Source organism: Protomyctophum bolini (genome assembly GCF_963924005.1).
Source record: "Protomyctophum bolini genome assembly, chromosome: 2".
Lineage (NCBI taxonomy): Eukaryota > Metazoa > Chordata > Actinopteri > Myctophiformes > Myctophidae > Protomyctophum > Protomyctophum bolini.
The window spans coordinates 30,798,945-30,817,646 of record NC_137863.1 but is presented as its reverse complement, the minus strand read 5'-3'; the positions used below and the strand labels follow the sequence as shown (position 1 = coordinate 30,817,646).

At 42.4% G+C, this 18,702-nt stretch overlaps 1 protein-coding gene across 1 annotated transcript in view; it reads right to left on the bottom strand.

The window, feature by feature from the left end:
• The window catches only part of asic1b (acid-sensing (proton-gated) ion channel 1b), a gene marked incomplete at its 5' end in the record, with an annotated part of 243,316 nt that overhangs the window by 205,937 nt on the left and 18,677 nt on the right, over positions 1-18,702 (bottom strand). The window contains one exon of the mRNA XM_080786117.1: positions 8,497-8,692. Within this exon, the coding sequence (XP_080642243.1) occupies positions 8,497-8,692 (196 nt within the window). The remainder of the gene's footprint in view (positions 1-8,496; positions 8,693-18,702) is intronic.

Sequence of the window (18,702 nt, the reverse complement as noted above, 5' to 3'; positions counted from 1 at the left end):
AAAAGCATTTTGAGTCGCATCGTGCCTTGCAGACTTAGACAAAGCATTTACGTTTTGTTTTTTTAAACAAAAAGCAATCCCCCCCCCCCCTGAGGGCATGAAGTGGTGTCGTGTGGCGTTTATGAAATGTGATCAACAAGCAGGTGTTTCTGACAGGCTCTTTCTATTGATCACATCTCATTAGCAGTGCCTCGATCGCTCCTTGCACCTCAGAAGACCCGCTGAAATGGAGCCCATGGTTCAATACTAGTGATCATGGCCAATTATGTAAGCGGAGGGGGGGGGGGGCAAAGGGGAAGAAAACAAGTGTTGATTTTGTCGACTAAAACTAAGACGAAAAATGTTCGACTACCTTTTTTCACGGAGGGAAACTATTTAGTTGACTAAAACCAGACAAACACTAAAACATTCCAGGTGCATGACAAAAAATTAGGTTCATTCCAAAGACTATGACTAAAACAACTAAAACACAAAAATTGCTGCCAAAAACAACAGTGAAGAAAACAAGAGGGAGCATTAGAGCTCCCAGGCTGGGCATTAGAGCTCCCAGGCTGGGCATTAGAGCTCCCAGGCTGGGCATGATGGGAGACAGGATTGACCATAATGGGAACCGTGGAGAGGCTGTGCAGAGGCTGGCTTGTTGTTCACAGACAGTGTGTCGTTTTTTTTCCTTCGGTGTGTTCTTTCGGTGTATGTCTGGCTTTAACAACATTTTCCACCACCGCCAGGGATAATAAAGTGGAATCTCTGTGGGAAAACCATCAACTGTCTAGCAGTGTGCAACGTCAGCTTATTGCAATAGGTATAATCTATAGTTCTATAAATAGTGGCTTGGGGAAGGAGGGAGGAAGGAGGGGCATTACAGTATGTTGCCAATATATGCTTGACTTTCAGATTGTCTCTGTCCAGGTTAGTTCACGCAGTTCAGGGGCGCTATATTCAGCTCCTATATTCAGCGACAGTTTAGATATATTCTTGTCCTACAGTAACACAAACATTAAATGCCATTGACAATGAATGGAGAATTTACGTCATACTGTATGTGTCTGAGCAAATTGACATGTTACGTCATGATGATGTCCGATGATAAGAACGCCCCTCACTTCACACGGGTGTGATTTTTATTTTTATTTTTATGTTGGATACATATAATATTAAACAATTCTGGTGTTTCAACAGACTTACTGATTAATGTCCTTTCAAACTGTAAGAACAATATGTCATTGGGCTACAAGCAGACTTCGTTAAACAATGCCAGGTTAAACACTGAAATTGTGAGATCTCTCATTTGTGCCGTTTCTTTTCCCAGTTCAGCTGCACAAAACATACTACCCACCATTCCTAATTTCATCCCAGTCCAAATTTCATCCCATTTCAATTTCGATGTTGATACGGGGCTGATAAAATCATTGTTGAGCTGCCAAGGAAGAAACAAAGTTAATACTGTGCGGTGGTTAGAACTCTATCGAAGTTGAAGATAAATTGGAGATCTGTTGAAGAAAACTTGTGAGAAACTTGTAGAAACTGACTCTGCAGTGGTGCTCGCAGCTGTACATGAACCAATACACAATTTGAACCTAAGTGAGCAGAACATGACTGGAAGATTCAGTTGGAAATGTACTGTTCCTTTCCTGACTACCAGTCACTGAACAGCCTGTCAAAAGAGAAGACTATGATAAATGGACGGAAGGCAACTTGTTGCCAAAACGTTGGGAAAATATATTTTTATGGCATCGTGACTACGAGCTGTGCGGCCTCTTTCCTTTCTTAATCATAGTTTTACCTCCTGCAGTCAGTCAGCACCACCCCACTACTACCAACATCAATACAAAATCTTATCAAACGATATAAAAATATTCTTTAGTCTTGTGTCTGCGAGGCTAAATCTCATCAAATGTTATTTTTTTGTGCAATGCACCCGGTTTTCTTGCACCTTTCTTCATTCAGGTACTGTGTAAATGGTTTCTTTGTACATAGTTGTTGGTAGCATGCTTTTGGCTAAAAGGGAGGAGTTCCTGTGTGTCACGGAGAGAGAGAAATCAGTCTTTTTGCACTGGTCCATAACGATTGTGTGCGTGTGTGTGTGTGTGTGTGCGTGCGTGCGTGCGTGCGTGCGTGCATACAAGCATGTTACATGGGGAAATTAGTGTTGCATAATGTGCTGATGCGTGTGAACTGTGAATGTGTGGTATCGGAGTGCAAGTGTGCGAAATCTATAGCCTCAACCTCTGCTGTAGAATAGTAACATGGTCCTTTTCATCACTTTGGGTTTGCCCTGAGAATACAGCACCTATCTAGTCTTCTAGTCATCTAGTCTAGAGCAGCCCTACAGCTACGGCCAAATGACCATCCATCCATTATAAATACATTAATATACTCTACACCCAAAAGTACAGTATGTCACAAGTCACACAACACTGAAACTAGATTGCTGTTGCTTGCCAAAAACAGAACAGGTTTTCAAGCTAGCAACACATTGCATTCCAAGCAACAGAACCATGTGATGGGGTATCAACATTTTCATATATTTTTATTATTATTTGGCACTCAGTTCCTACTGAGTGGCAAAAAAAAACTAGTTTCTGGCCTTGACAGCAGAATATGACCATTCAAGGACAGCATTTCTGGTAGAGTGGACACTATAAGGACTGTCTGAGATTGATGCTCAGGAGGCTTGTGCCCCGAGGGGCTGCTGGAACAGGCCACGCAGGAGGCTTGTTTCTTATGATCTGTAAGTATTCTGTTCTTCTGCCTGAATCTCCAGAATGAGATGAGTGACCAGAATCTATCCACAGGCACATACACAGACTCAAAGTGAAAACACGTTTTCGTTTTCAGCTGAAGTTGACTGTGGTCGCTTGACTACTGCTGCAAGAATCAGGGGGACCTTGCTGTTAGCACGTTGTCGTCTCTCCCTCTGTGACTCCGTCACTATTCATCTCCATTTCTGTCTCTCCCTGCACCACCCCCATTCTCTCTGGCAGAGGTTTCTCCAGTGAAGAGAGTGTGTGTGTGTGTGTGTGTGTGTGTGTGTGTGTGTGTGTGTGTGTGTGTGTGTGTGTGTGTGTGTGTGTGTGCGCGCACTGTTGATCTTCAGGATACTGTACTGCTGCGTTGTGACTGCTTCGGTCATGTCCAAATCTACACTGTACACATACCCCCCTTTTTTTATATATATATATTTTTTATCCCACGATTTTGTAACCCATTTTTTACCCCTGTGTCAATTATCTAATGTGATCCTGGGCTCTACACGCCCTCCGCCAACCTAGTCCCCATATATGGGGGACATGGGGGGAGCAACGGACTTGAACTCAAGCTTCCTTCATGCCCGAGTGTCCAAGTTTCTCCTTTACACCTGACAGGGGGGAGTTTCCCTGGTTGGACGTAGCGTGTGGAAGGAACACGTTATTCCAACCAGTTCCTTTCCCCTCCATCTGCCTCCCCCTGGCCAGGGGGAGGCAGTTTAGAAACCAGGATTACTGCATGTTTTTTGTGAGGGTACCTACCCTAGGGGACATGGGGAGAACATGCAAACTCCACACAGAAAGGCCCTTTCGCCAACCTCGCCTCGGGTATGGGCACTGATGACGCGGAGGAGGAAACACGCCACCAGCACCCACAGCGTCCCGAGCGGGAATCGAACCCAGGACCTTCTAGCAGCACTACCAACTGTGTCCCGGCACATACCCCTCTTAATAACATTTGTTTGTCGTCCCTATGAAATCCACAGGACGGAAATCCGTCCCCAGGACGGAGAACTTTAAGCCCTGCTTAATGAAACACTAAAATCTAATTAAGGGTCTTTGTATTTTAGACCCCTTTTTACTGTTTCCTTATTATCCCCAAAGGCATTGGTACAGAAGCCATGTGAGCTACTAATTATTCATATTAATTGAAGGTAATTTCTCCGTGCTGATGGTTAACGTCAGGTGAGGAGGTAAACTAAACTGCTTCAAGGCGCCCCTTCCTGGTCAGGGAACGTCCTCCCAAAGAGAGTTCAAGTGTGTGTGTGTGTGTGTGTGTGTGTGTGTGTGTGTGTGTGTGTGTGTGTGAGTGAGTGAGTGAGTGAGTGAGTGAGAGAGAGAGACCGGAGAGTGTGTGTGTGAGAGAGTGGTCGAGACAGAAAAAGAGGCTGCAATAAGCAATCCTTCCAGCTGTAATGACTGTTGCAAATGGGTTTTCGCCACTTTGCCGTATTGAATATTGAGACCAATAATACTTAATTGATTGCATTAACCGGTCAAATGTTAGCCTGTTAGTGCCGGTCAATGACAAGGACACACTGTACCAGGTTACAGATAACAGGCCTAATAGACATGATGTGTGAACCCAATATCGACACAGTTAGCGGCTTTCAAGTATAGCCACTCCAATCCCAGTCTTGTTCAGTTCATCCCCGCGATTACATTACACACTTAGCCCGGTGGAAGCACTGACAATGAAGTCTTAATGATGCCGCGGTCCGGTTGCTTTATCCTCCCAACTGTATAATTCACAGTCTAACTGGGTTCCCAGATGGAGCGTGGAGCCATTTGTTCCCACCTATCTCCCACGACCAGAGAGCGAGTGGTGCTGGAGGTAAACAAGCAGAAGCTGCCTGCAGTGTTAAATCACAGTTTTACTGCGGCCCACAGTCTGGACTTCGGGGGGGGGGGGGGGGGGGGGTATATTGGTCTGTCTTTCTTCACCATTGCAAGGGAAGATTCTTTCCACACCATTAGTGCCCTCTCCCTGCTGAACCGTTCCATCCATCCTGGTCCACAAACTGTACTAATAAAGCAGGACACGACGACACGTACTGTATACCCTACCCTCTGTACTGCCATCAGCACAACCAGACATGGGGACATCAGCAGCTTTAGAGGAGCAAAGCCCGCACCAGTGCACTCACTGCTGTGATACATAGTTTTGTGGGCCCTGGGGAAAAGTATGTCTCTCGCTCTCTTATACCATAGGATATTTTAACACAGGGAGCTTTGAAGGGCATTGAGAAGATGGGGAGAGTATAACGTATATACACAAAAAGGAAAGGGACAAAGTGGATAAAAAACCAGTGGGTTGACTGGACCCTAACGCAAGCTGGAGATGGAAGGATCAAATAGAGAAAGTTACGAGAGAGAGGGCATTACACATAAAAATGATAAAAGCGGTAGACATGATAAAAGACATGGTAGACCGGGTGAAAAAAGGCATTAGAAGAAGATACTGCCAAATGTGTCAAACTGACATATTCGCAGGCTCAAACAAGTTCACAGATGGCAACGCAAAGTCCAGAAGATACTGCTAATGTACAGCAGCCAAATAACGTGCAGTAACGTGCTACGGTGTCAAAGGCGTGTGATGCACCATATGGCATTGTATTACAAACCACACCAAAGGTTAGTGTGAAGGAATAAGATAAACCTTTATTTACAGTATATACTAACAGCAGAAAGGTTGAAAGACAGGAGAGAAGCAGGTAAAACACAAATAAACAAAGCAAAATATATATAAATCTTTGACTCTGGCACCAAAATATCTGGGTCTCTGAATTAATATTCTGTATGTATTATATCAATAAGTATGTATAGTCCATCATCAGTGAATATACAATCTCAATCACTGTATCCATTAGTACCGATAGATTCTGATCAGCCAGGACCTGCTGTTAAAGATCCAACGCTCTGTTTTGAGAGTGCTTTTGTTGAGTTATGTAATTATAGAAAGACTGCAATGCATTGTGAGCTTGTAAATTGGCTATTTTCACTATTTGTGAATCTTTGGAAATCTTTGGAAATGACGCCAGGTTCAAAGTGGGTTTTATAAATATTCAGGATATTGCCCAATGCCCGCACACCAATTTTGTACCTGATTAAATCACATTTTGGGAGAAAGAAAATGTGTGTAGCGGATAATCCTTTCTTTTCTTGTATTTGTTTATCCTGCAACCAGTTTAATTATTGTTTGGACGCGCATGACTGCAGCTTTTCTAAATATTCAATGAATGAAATGAATTATTAAAGTATTAGCTTGTGACTGAATATTAACTACATTGAAACACAGGTTCATTTTTCCATTTCCTGTGGACATACAAGATGTCCCATGACAGCCTTCTTTGTCACCAAATCTCCCCCCCTCTCTCTCCCTCTCCCTTACTCTCTCTCCTAAAAATGGATGGGACAAGGCAGTGAGCTATTAGCCCAGAAGGATGCTTGCATGAACAGCACAGGTAGAGCTGTACAAGTGTGTGCAACGTGTAAAAAGACCACACACATATTAGATCCTATAGAGCACTAAAGTCTGACGTTAATATCGGTAGAGGGCACAAATCCACAGGTTCGTGTACTTTTTGTGTTTAAAATATGAACACTTTTTGGATTATATATCGTATAAATTAAAACGATAGCAAAGTAAGGTAGCAATGTTTCAGAGTAAAAGCGGCCATGTCTTTCCGGCACCCCAGAGCTCCTATTTTGAAGGAATCCCGGCACCGATTGTGTTAATGGATGTTTTCTAATCAAAATTACAATCTCCAAAGTAACTATAAAAATCACACACGTGTGAACTGAGTGGTGCAATCCCCCCCCCCCCCCCCCCCCCCCCCCCTCTCTCTCTCTCTCATTAGACACACAGCACTACCCCTCTCTCTGTTTCTGGCGCCCCCTACTGGTATAAATAAGTAACATACTCGTGCTCGTAGACACACACAGGTACACAGGTACACAGGTACATGGACATTGCTGGTTGTAGGAGTGGTTGCACCACTCAAAAATGTAAAATAAATGTAGTGGAGTAAAAGTACAATATTTGGATCCAAAATGTGGTGAAGTAGAAGTGAAAGTATTGGAAATTGGAAATACTCAAGTAAAGTACAAATTCCTCAAAATTGTAATTCCTACAGTACTTAAATAAATGTATTTAGTTACTTTCCACCACTGCCAATCTTCCGTCTTTCCATGAGGGAAAGATGCTTCCATCATCAACATAGTGGTAGAGACGGGGCCAGATTACATAGAAGGACATTACCAGCAGCCGTGCTGAGACAAGGTAAACCCAGTGTGATAGCGAAGAGCTCAGCAAGGATTTACTCCAGCTATAACTGATAAATCCACAGAAAGGTCAAGCAGAGGAATTTGGTCACAAACTATACCCGTCAGTGAACCAAAACACAGGATTGATGGTCTAAGAGAAAAATCAACTAACAAGACACATGAAGAGGGAACCCCCAGAGTTATAGGCTCAAGCCTTTAACTGCCATAGCAAATCACGCCCCGCACAGAGCTCCCGCTCAGTGGAAAGCCTCAGGTTTAAGTCCAATCCCTTCTCAGGTTCAACATACAGATGGTAAAAGGTGAATGTATATAGCGCCTTTATCCAAGGCGCTTTACATGGATTGTGTGAATGCACATTCCCCCATTCACACACACATTCCTACACAGATGGCAGCGGAAACCATGCAAGGCACCAACCTGCACATCAGGAGCAATTATGGGGTTCAGTGTCTTGCTCAAGGACACTTCGACACAAACTCTGGGGGAGCCCGGGTTCGAACTGGCAACCTTGCGGTTACCGTACGCCGTCCGGGCACTCTACCCCTGAGTCACTGCCGCCCCCAAAGGACAAACAATCTTAATAGGCCCGTCTCGTTGTCACACTGCACTCAGAGAAACAGCTTCCATCCTATGCAGCAGGAGGCGGATCCAGCACATTGCAGAGCAGCAAAGTTGAGAAGAGTCTGAGATTAGGAGTCGCCTGGCATGCACACTAAACAGACTACAGTAGTGTAGATTGGACCGTACTGAATATTGATAACGTTTTAAACGAGCAGATGTACTGTTGATTAATCAAGATTGAGCAACTGGCCTATTTCTCTGAATTGTACAGATCGTATATACAACCAAGCTGCCAGAGACGAACATTGACTGTCTGTACTTTTCCTCCCACTCCTGGTCCTGGGGCACACCTGCTGGCTAGAGACGCCTATAGAGCAGCGGAGCGCACACACAGTTGGACCACAACAAATGTATGCAGGTGTCACATTATACCTCGGACACACCCCATTCAGCGTAATTGCGTAAGCATATTTCTGTGAGCGCGGTCCCTAGAAATTGTCGCGTGCGTGCTCGTTACGTGCACACGCCCGCGACCGACAAGACCTGTTTTCTGTTTAGCTTTTGTTTTATGCTTGCGATGTCACGCCCCTCATGTGCAGACCTGGAGCAGACCCGTCATTGATCCAGACGACAACACCTGCGTTAATCGATGCCCGTCTGAAAGGCTGTACCTTAAAGCTGTACCGACAGTAAGAAGTTCTGAATGAGGATGAATGTATAGCATTATGTTTATTCCCTAAGAAAAGGGAAACCGAAAGCTCATCCAACACCCCACCGAACAGCAAGCGTCAACGATGATTTATCAGTAAGAACTGACTTAAATAAGAGCAATAAGCATTAAGCACTGGTCTCAGCCAGTGTGGAGAACCAGTATTTATTTTTTTGGGCACCCGCGACTCACCACGCTGAAGTCTTCGGCGCTGCACTCGGATCCACGGTAGAAGCAGGAGAGCAGCATGTCCTTGATGTCGTGGCCCGTCCGGTCGTAGAACTCGCGCATGTTGAAGGGCCGCGGCTTGTAGCTGTCAAAGTCGGCCCGCTCCTTCAGGATCTGCAGCACGTTCTCCTCCACCATGTGAGTGTCCCGGATCTCGTACCTACAGAGAACAGGACGCTTCTCAGGTTAGGTCATATTATCTCTGCTGCCGGGAACAAACCACCTAACTTCAAGAAATGAATAATGTGCATTTTTCAGGAAATTAAAAAAACCTTAAAATATTTTTTTAAACAATGCAATACTGCCTCATCAAAGTTGGCATGAGAGGGGGAGAGGTGGAGTTTGATGGTCCAATGGAGTTAATCATAACAGTCAGTCTGGTCAGTTTTGTTTTCACAACAGAAGCAACACAAGGCATTCCAACAAACTATGTGAGGTGTGAACTTGTAGATCGGCAATTTTCACAATATTAATCTGTGGAACCAAGTAAAAATAAATGTGATGCCGCACTCAACTCCTACAATTCCTTGATAAAAAGAGAGGATCCGTGCACTCAGTTAAAAATGAGGAACGCCTTTATTAAATTAAAAGGGCAACTGCCTTGGGCAATTCCAAGTGCTCGTCACGAAAGGGGCTCCCCAGTTCAGTTCAAATTATTATTATTATTATTTCTTGATTATTTTGGGCGGGGGTCGCCGCGGTCGCGGTATGAAACGTTTGGGAACCCTTGGTTTAAGACAAACAATCTTCATTTTATTTCATCTACTTGGCTTGGCACTCTGTTCTTACCTGCACATATCCTGCTGAATTCCCCCAGTGGGAAATTATCTGTATCATATTCATATCTTAATCTTGCAGTTTAATGTTGGATAACGCTCAACTTGCAGAGAGTGTAAGCAGCACATGCTATTCCACTGTGTCTTACAATGTGTCTGAAAAGCCATGCTCTCAGCAAGTTCTGCACTTGGTTATTGCTATCAGACAAGCCATAGTCAGTGTATTATTTAGAGTTAAATATGGTTTTGATTCAGCCAGGAAACAGCAGTATCATTATATGTGTTATATACAGTTCTTCAGTGAAAAAGGCATGTGCGTGTGTGTGTGTGTGTGTGTGTGTGTGTGTGTGTGTGTGTGTGTGTGTGTGTGTGGCCAACAAAATTGGCTACAAAAACATGCAGTAATTCCACATGCATTATCCAATCAGATAAAACCCGATACTGAAAGCCAAGGGTGCAAGCCAAACGATAACAAAGTCAAAACCAAATGTGATAATGATTTATCATGACTAGCAGAAACATTTTGTATTCATCTATCATACCCTAGAAAGCACTAGTGTCTAGGCATGCAGTAAAGTGCCTCTGGTCGGACTCAGAGTCTCAGACTATTGCCTTATGTATACACATTTAGCAAGCATGTGTGAGCTGTGTGTGGATGTGCTTGCTCCTGTACTGTGCACTGTGGATTGCTGCCCACATGATAAAATCTGAAAAACGATACATAAAGTTGTAAAACAAAACAAAGGAACCAATCATAATAATTAAATTAATTAAATTTGACATTTAACATTCAGTTATATTAACACGTATTTTGTTACTGGACAGAAACGGGTTCATATTCAGTTGAGTTGCACTACCACTGCTAACAGTGAATTATTGACTTAGTAGAGACAAATAATTTAGGGCATTGAATTCTGATAGGCATATAAAGATTCAGAGCCGTCCCTTTTACTCCGAATGTCTTTTCTCTTTTACAAGATTTGCAGCAACAAATCCTCAGTGGTTTCTGCTTTTGCCAAACTTCAATTACCATCTATTAACACGAAGAATGAACCACCAAAAAAAGAAACCACTTCAGGGATGTCCCATAGGAGAGCACGGGGAGCCGTAATCCTCTACAGCTCTATAAAACTCAAAAAACGTTCATTTGAATAAAATAAAACTAACAGAAAAGTTAACAATTTCGTCAAGACATGTGGGATTATCGTGTAAAACATTAATAGGGAAGCAGAACCATGGAGATTGTCTCCAACAAGAGCCAGAGCAGGGATTTGTTCTACACCGACTGTACACCAGGCTCTCCAAGTCATTGGTTCTCAAAGAAAGAGGGGTCCTTGAGGGGGTTCCAGGGGGTCCCCAGATATAGCAACAAAATCAGTTTAACCACTTTAACTCTATATAGTATATATAGGGTAAATAAATATCCAATGTACAGTATCTATACAGTATCGTTGCTGTCGGGAGGGAACCTCATAACTCCAAGTTTTTTATTTTATTCCATAAATCAGTGCTATTGAACACCCTTTACGTCTGTGTGTTGTTTCGAAAATATTGAACCAATATAAAGTAGTACAAAATGCATTGGACAAAACCTCTTAATTCCATTGGACCCTCAAACAGTTAACTCCACCACCTCTCTCCTTCTCATGCAAGTAATTGACAATATCTAAAGTCACAACACCAACTTTGATGAGGCAGTATTGCATCGCTTAAACAATATAAGGTTTTATTAATTTCCTGAAAAATGAACATTTTGGAGTTATGAGGTTTCAGCAGAGATATACTGTACATTAAGGATTTTTTAAACGTTTCGAATATGTACGATACTGGTACATATTCAACCTGAGGCCAATTTCACAAATTCAGTAGTTCTCAAACGATTTAGTGCCAAGGACCCCCAACATTATGTGTATTTGGCTGCGGTCCCCCATCTTAAAAAAAAATCTGTGCCAAGGACAAAGGACTTTGAGTGATTATTATTATCACTCAAAGTAACTATGCGGACTGAGATCACGATCTCCACAAAGGTTTACTCATCAAAACTGGTTCTAAAACTGTAACCATCAAAGCAAAGACAGCACTTAACATACAAATGTGACCATGTGCGTATAATATAAAAAATATACTAACTTAAACGTTTTATATGATATAATTTTTATATTATAATATACAAATATTATTTTCATGTCTTTGATGTGAAAATGTTTGAGAACCACAGTGACTTCCACCATGCTGCTTCTCACTGCGATTATAATCGTGTGTGTGTGTGTGTGTGTGTGTGTGTGTGTGTGTGTGTGTGTGTGTGTGTGTGTGTGTGTGTATCTGGAAGCTGTGATGTACCAGTCGCCATGGGAGGTCACTCTGCACTGAATGAGAAGAGCTCATCACTGCAAGCAATGCACCCCACGTAATAATACACAATCATGCTGATCACTCCTCCATGGCAGGAGGCTAATTGTGGCGTCAGAGAATAGCTTCAGATTGTTAAGTCAAGCACACTCACCACTAACTATGTGCATTGGTGACCACCATTGTGATAATCACCATTCACTCAGCATTGAATCCCAAGCAAAGTGCTTGGGATTGGGGAAGCTATTCACTCTGCCTGGCTGCCAGCAATCATTAGTGTCCAGCACCTGCTCATATAGGCATTCCCAGATTAATTAACCTCAATTACAGTTACTGTATTGGCCCGTTGACAAGATACAAGAGTCTGGTGACACCCCGCTGTCTGGTGACACCCCGCTATCTACTCTGTACATAGCGTTTTATATTTGGGATGATATAGATTGTGGTTTTTTTATGATGAATTGAATACATAGGACCTCAATGGAAACAAGTCCACTATAGGACTATTTTTTGTGTAAATCCTTTTAGACCAAAGTGTTTGACTCTACTCTGTATTGTCGTTTGCATTTCTGTCTAATGAAGAATTCAATCAATCAAGCCTTTATCCAAAGCCCTTTACAATGTGCATAACGTGCCCAATAAGATTGATGAATTGCAAATGTCTCCTGGCTGTGCAAATCTGTGGTGTTGGGAATCCATGGTAACAGTTTGTGTTGCCTATGACTGACCATGGAGAGCTCTGACCATATAAGGTCAAGATAGAGACAACATCGAATAATGGTCTGTCTGACCAGACCAAATAGTCCTGAAGGTTCTGCTCTGATTGGCCAGCTGAAATTGCTTTAAGAGTCCAGCACTTTATAATCAATGGACCTGTCACCAACAGTAACTACTTTATAACTAAGTGATGGACAGATCCCGGGAGGAACAGCCACACTAACCCACCCGGGGAAGGCCATCCTGGAGGAACAGCCACACTAACCCACCCGGGGAAGGCCATCCTGGAGGAACAGCCACACTAACCCACCCGGGGAAGGCCATCCTGGAGGAACAGCCACACTAACCCACCCGGGGAAGGCCATCCTGGAGGAACAGCCACACTAACCCACCCGGGGAAGGCCTAATACTGGGGGGTCAAATTATGACAGGCAATTCCTACTGTCAAAATATGACCACCCCAGTCAAAAAACACTTTGTTTGAAATAGACACTCATGCTTTCCAAGGTGTGATTTGGGCTGGGAGGAGGAGTAGGACTAAGGCCCTATACGTCATCTCTGGGGGGGTGGGGGGGGGGGTGGTACTACCTACCTGTGATTTGGGCTGGGAGGAGGAGTAGGACAATTTAAGGACTTTTAAGGCCTCATACCTAAAAATAAGTAAGGGGCACCCACTGTGGCTGCCGCATGACGTCACAGGGCGCATGAATAATACAAACATAAAAAATCCATAGATTTAGCTGTCACATGATGTCATGTCTGAAAGCCAGAGAAGCGTAGTACTACTAAGAAATTCTACTAAGTACTACTAACTACTAAGCCAGTCTATCTGGCTGGCCATTCAATTATCTAACCAGCTTGACCAACTGGGCTTTGCTGGTCAGTCGAGCCAACCGAGCTGACCAGCTTGACCAGCAGAATCAAGTTTATTGACCAGCAATACCAAGCTGGCCAACTATATAGAGTGATAAACCAGCAAGACTAGCATGGCCAGCTTGTCCAACCTGGTAAACCAGCCTACAACCATCTTCAGCTGGTATATACTGTTTTTTCAGCTGGGATAAGCTTTGTTTCAACTTTGAAATTAAAATAATCCTGTATGTGTGAGAATCTCTGGTCTACACCCAAGAACATGAATATGTTGCCCCAAAACTTCAGTATACATGCTTAAAGACGTAGTGAAATGACGTTTTTCACACTTTTAGAGCATCATTTGAGAATACCTAACAATAGATGTCAAAACAGTGGGTCAAAAGTCCATAAAAAGCCAAATTTAATAATTTCCTGTGAAGGAAAACGTGCTGCAGGAGGGGGGGAACCCTGTGTACTCTCTGCTGCCCCATCTGGCGGAGTCAGGTTAGCACGTTCCCCCAAACGCAGCAGAATTTTATTACAGAACTATAGCTCCGCTACACACCGTTGACAAGTGAGAGACAGACGGCCAGCAAAGCATACGTGGCTTATTTCTAAACTATAATGTTTTCAGATAGATATTTTAGCATGCTGATTAGGTTTAAAATAAGAAATACACTGTCTGTTTCTCATCCAAAATGAAATCCAGAGTATGTAATCAATCAATCAGCTATTTGGAGGAACGTGCAGCATGAGAATCAAACAGGTGAATGAAATCTAGATTCTTTGGCCTGCATTCCTTCATCACGCAGCACGTTTTTGTTCAAAGGAAGTAATTAAAATTGGACGTTTGATATAAAAAAATACACTAAGTGGAAATTTTCCCATTGTTTTGGCATCTACTGTTGCCCATATGATGAATCCAGTGCAGCGATAGTTCTACTTCTAATCTCTCCCCGGACCCCCATTCATTTGCTAATAGTTAATTAATATATACTACCACTAAATCAGTCTGTCTGTTTCTCATTCGCTTCAAGCTAACTCACACACGCCCGGCCCCACATTACATCAGACGGTTCATTTAAGCCCTACGGGCAACTGGTGGCCCGGGGGCCACATGCGGCCCGCACCTTCACTTAATGCAGCCCACTGGTATAATATTGGAATACTTAACAGTATATATTATTGAATTCAGCTGTTACTATTCTAAACATGCAAACATGACCCGCTTTAATTACTTCAGTCTATATTAGTAGCTTAATGGCTAGTATTAAAATGTTAGTCTTTTTTATGTCCAATGTTTTAGCATTTAAGTTCATAAAGTTAATATAAGTATAACGATAAAAATGTAAATTTTCAGGATTCCAATTAAAAAATAACAAAAAGTAAAACCCAAAATATTCAGGATTTTAATTAAAATATAGAATATGGCCTATAGCAAAAATAGCAGATCTACAAGCTCAAAACGCGTCGCACTGTGACACGCTTTGAGCTTGTAGAACGGCTATTTTGGCTACGAAAGTATGTGGTCCTCTGGAGTGACTGTGGAACTAGAGGGGCTCCATCGTCAAAGTTGCCCACCCCTGATTTAAGCAGTGTCTATTCTGCGTTCACTCTACATGCTAGCTGACAAAGTTCAGATGTTGGCATTTAGTTCTGTAATGGGTGATTATGTGATTATAAGTGATTTATGGATTTGCATCATATGTACCTATGGCATACATGTGGTATATGGCATACAATTGAAGTTATGTTGCCATGTAATAATCTTGTGCGCTGCTCTGGGGGAGGTTGTTGTTTATATCAGATCTGTGTAATCTGTGATATCACATGAGCAAAGCTGCACCGCCAATGCAATAGCTTTGCAATAAATTGAAATTGTCAATCCTGAGCTAAGAGTCTGCTCTAAAAGTGTGAAAAACATGTTTTTCATTTCACTTCGTCTTTTAAAAACACACAGCCAGGAGCAGCCAAGGATTGAACCGGGAACCTTCCAGCCCAGGTTCCAGGCGGCGGCCGCTCTACCTCCTGAGCCACTTCAACAACGTTGCATTTCTGATTTCAGTGAAAACAACTGTGTCTGAAATATAATACGGCTTGTTTCTTTTGATGTCATGCAACGTGTCTACAAACGGATGTACAAGCCTCAAACAGAGCTAGGTGACTAGCCAATGTGAAAAATAACTGGATTTGGAGGAGAGAATGAGGATATCAAATAATATTATATGTTTGAATACTCAATGTGCCAGCGTCACAGTTTCTAAACTGCTCAAAGAAGTTCTAGGCGTGGATAGGGGCATCTTGATTAACTTCAAAACCTGACCTGAACCTCTGTACGTGTTATCAAGTCTCACTATTATTGAGGTCCTTCGTTGAACAGGGAAGCCCGCCTTCTGCATTCAAATGAGTCGCAATTTCTGTTATTTCCTGATTATGCAACAAGTAGCAGTGTGGTAGGTTATTTTAAAGTGAGTTTGAAAGCTGTATACCGCCTATTACAGCTATTCATTGCTATGCCATCCAGCCTAATGTATATTTTCTCTGGCATCTTCTTTTTCGTGATATTTTTAGGAAATGTCTGCACCAAATGCACTACATGTTCTGTCTGGACCAACTAGGACTTTATTCTCTGGACAAAATAACTGTCAGAGTTTCTCCGGATTGTCGGTCAATGGGAGCTTCTGAAAAAAGTATTTTTTCACATAGAGTTGCTGTCTTTTGTGAGGTGGATTTATTGTCCTCTCCTTTCAAGTGCAAGAAAGCCAATCTAAAGCTCACACTAAGAACAAATAGATAGCAAAACAATATTGAATTCAAGTGATTGTGTGCGTGCGTGTGGACTTTCAACAGCAGCAGCATGCTACGTGAACATTATAGTGGTGTATGTATTGTGTGTACGTGTGAGTGAAAGGGTGTGTAGCCTCTTAAAGGAGAATTCCATACTAGAAGGCTTTATTTGTAGTTGTTACTACTAGTTGCCTACCATAAGCCCTCAATGAATTGCATTGAATTGAATGGGGCTACGGGGTGTTGCGCTAATTCGCTTATTTCCATCGCTCAAAAATGTATATATTTTTGGATATATCCTCTCTTCACAATGCAAATAGTATCCCAAGCGGCACACTTTACTACTTATGTCGATGGAACTAAGTGAATTAGCACAAAAACCCAACCCCCATTTATTAGGGTAAATCGCCAATAATGCACTTTTGCACAAAATAACATCTGGACCTCTTTGGTGGGGACATAACTAGAAATAAAGGTAAGAAAGCCTTCTAGCATGGAATTCTCCTTTAATGATCTCCTGGGATGGCAACACATTATCTGCCTCTCTACTGGTTTCTGAAATGGCACAGATCAGCAAGAGACAAGAGCCAAGCCACCACCTTGTACACATTTTCCATTAAAAAAATCCATACTTGTCCAGACTCAAATTGACAGAATTCTCTGTAGATTTGTCACACCATATTTGACATCGGAGTACAAATAGATTAGATGTTTATGTAACTAAATGCTTTATAAATCCAATCGTTAATTTATGTTCCATTCTGACTATACAACACAAACAATTATTGTCCGGAAGAAAGAAGTCTGTGTGCAGCACGCATACACAGATTGATTGTGAGGCCAAGGTGACCCTGGTGGTGGCTCAGGTGTAGAGTGGCTGGATGGTAACCGCAAGGTTGCCAGTTCGAACCCAGGCTCCCCCAGAGTTTGTGCCGAAGTGTCCTTGAGCAAGACACTGAACCCCTAATTGCTCCTGATGTGCTGGTTGGTGCCTTGTATGGTTTCCGCCGCCATTGGTGTATGAATGCGTGTGTGAATGGGTGAATGTAATGCACAATCCATGTAGGCGCTATATAAATGCACCATTTATGGTGCATTTGGGGTTCAAAGATTATGTTCACCTGGAGAAGTGATTCCAGCAATCATGTTCAGAGAGTGTGTTGTTGCTTTCTAGATTTTATGAAGATTTGAATGCCTGCATATTGTACATAATGGATTTATCCGAGTAAACAAACGCATGATTGATGCAATGCTTTGGTTTCAGCACAATGCCTGTATGTAATTGAATAACTAAACCCAGCATTATCTGTTAAATATCCCAAATAACCACATCATTATCTGGAAAACATTCCAACCAACCACAGCAGATATTGCTGAGGTTAGCTACAAACAGTTTTATGGGTGGACAGCTGCAAAAACCGCATATTACAAACACAACAAAGCAAGCAAAAGCAACATTGCAAAAGCGTCAATATGGAGTAACTGAGAATGTATTTAAATTGAGGGTCAATTTGTGAAATTATGTTAAATTTGTGATTTTGTAGTGGAGGTATGTGCTTAGTTTTGAAGGCGTGAATATGTCGCAACATTTGGATAGCGTGGGGTCTCGCTGCGGGACCGCGTGCCGTGCGACCACCTCCCCGGAGAGAGAGAGAGAGCGCGGGAGGCTGGGCTGCGTAATATAGGAGACAGGTATTATCATGATTACCTGCTGGAGAGCTTCAGATGAGAAACACCTGTGCTCCCAGCCAAACACTACAACAAGGATTCGTCTCCCCGCTGGCGCACACCTGTATGTCAAATGCTTTTCTTAATTCAGTTTTACTTATATGTGTGTATATATGTATGTAGGCCTATGTAGGCCTATGTGTACGTATATATTTATTTATTGTTTCCTTGATGTTTGTTGTTGTGATTCTATGCTTTGTTATTTCTGATGTTCTTGATGTTTTTGATTGTTGTTTCTAACCTGTAAAGCACTTTGTAACTTTATGTTTGGAAAGGTGCTATATAAATAAAATTCATTCATTCATTCATATATGTTGATCTGACGCCCTCGCCCAGCAGTCTGTCATCTGCCGTCACCCAGGGTGTCTTACTGGTCCAATTATTATTTTTTAACTCCAAGTCTCAAATAAATCTCTCCACCTCCATAAGCAACCGAAGCATGAGGTCCGATTCCGTCTCAAAACGAGAACAGATGTAAATGCCTTCCACATTACTGTAATTCCTCTTAACCTTAAATCTTTAATGTTTAATCTTTAATCTTTAACCCCCATACTCTCCAACTCCCACCACCCCTGTCGGTCAGATCGCATATACTGTACCACCGATGTTTAACGGCTACCACAACTCACGATATGAAAATAGCAAGGATTTCCCAAGCTTATTCGATGTCCCCAGGGATCACATAAAACCTTGAACGTTTACTACTGCAATTTTCCCTGGGTCAAATATCGACCGGGCACATATTGACACATCGTAAACATTTATCTTTTGTCATTGATTGCATTAACAATAAAGTATAGTTGCGTTTTCAACTCTGGTCCCTGCCAGACACAAACAAATATCATAATACGATCCGACTGCTGTTACTGCGATGTTTGTTCATGGCCAGCAGAATGAAGGAAGGAAATGTCCACGGTGTGCCACGTACTATAATTATGCACTGTAATTTCAACTGAGGAAT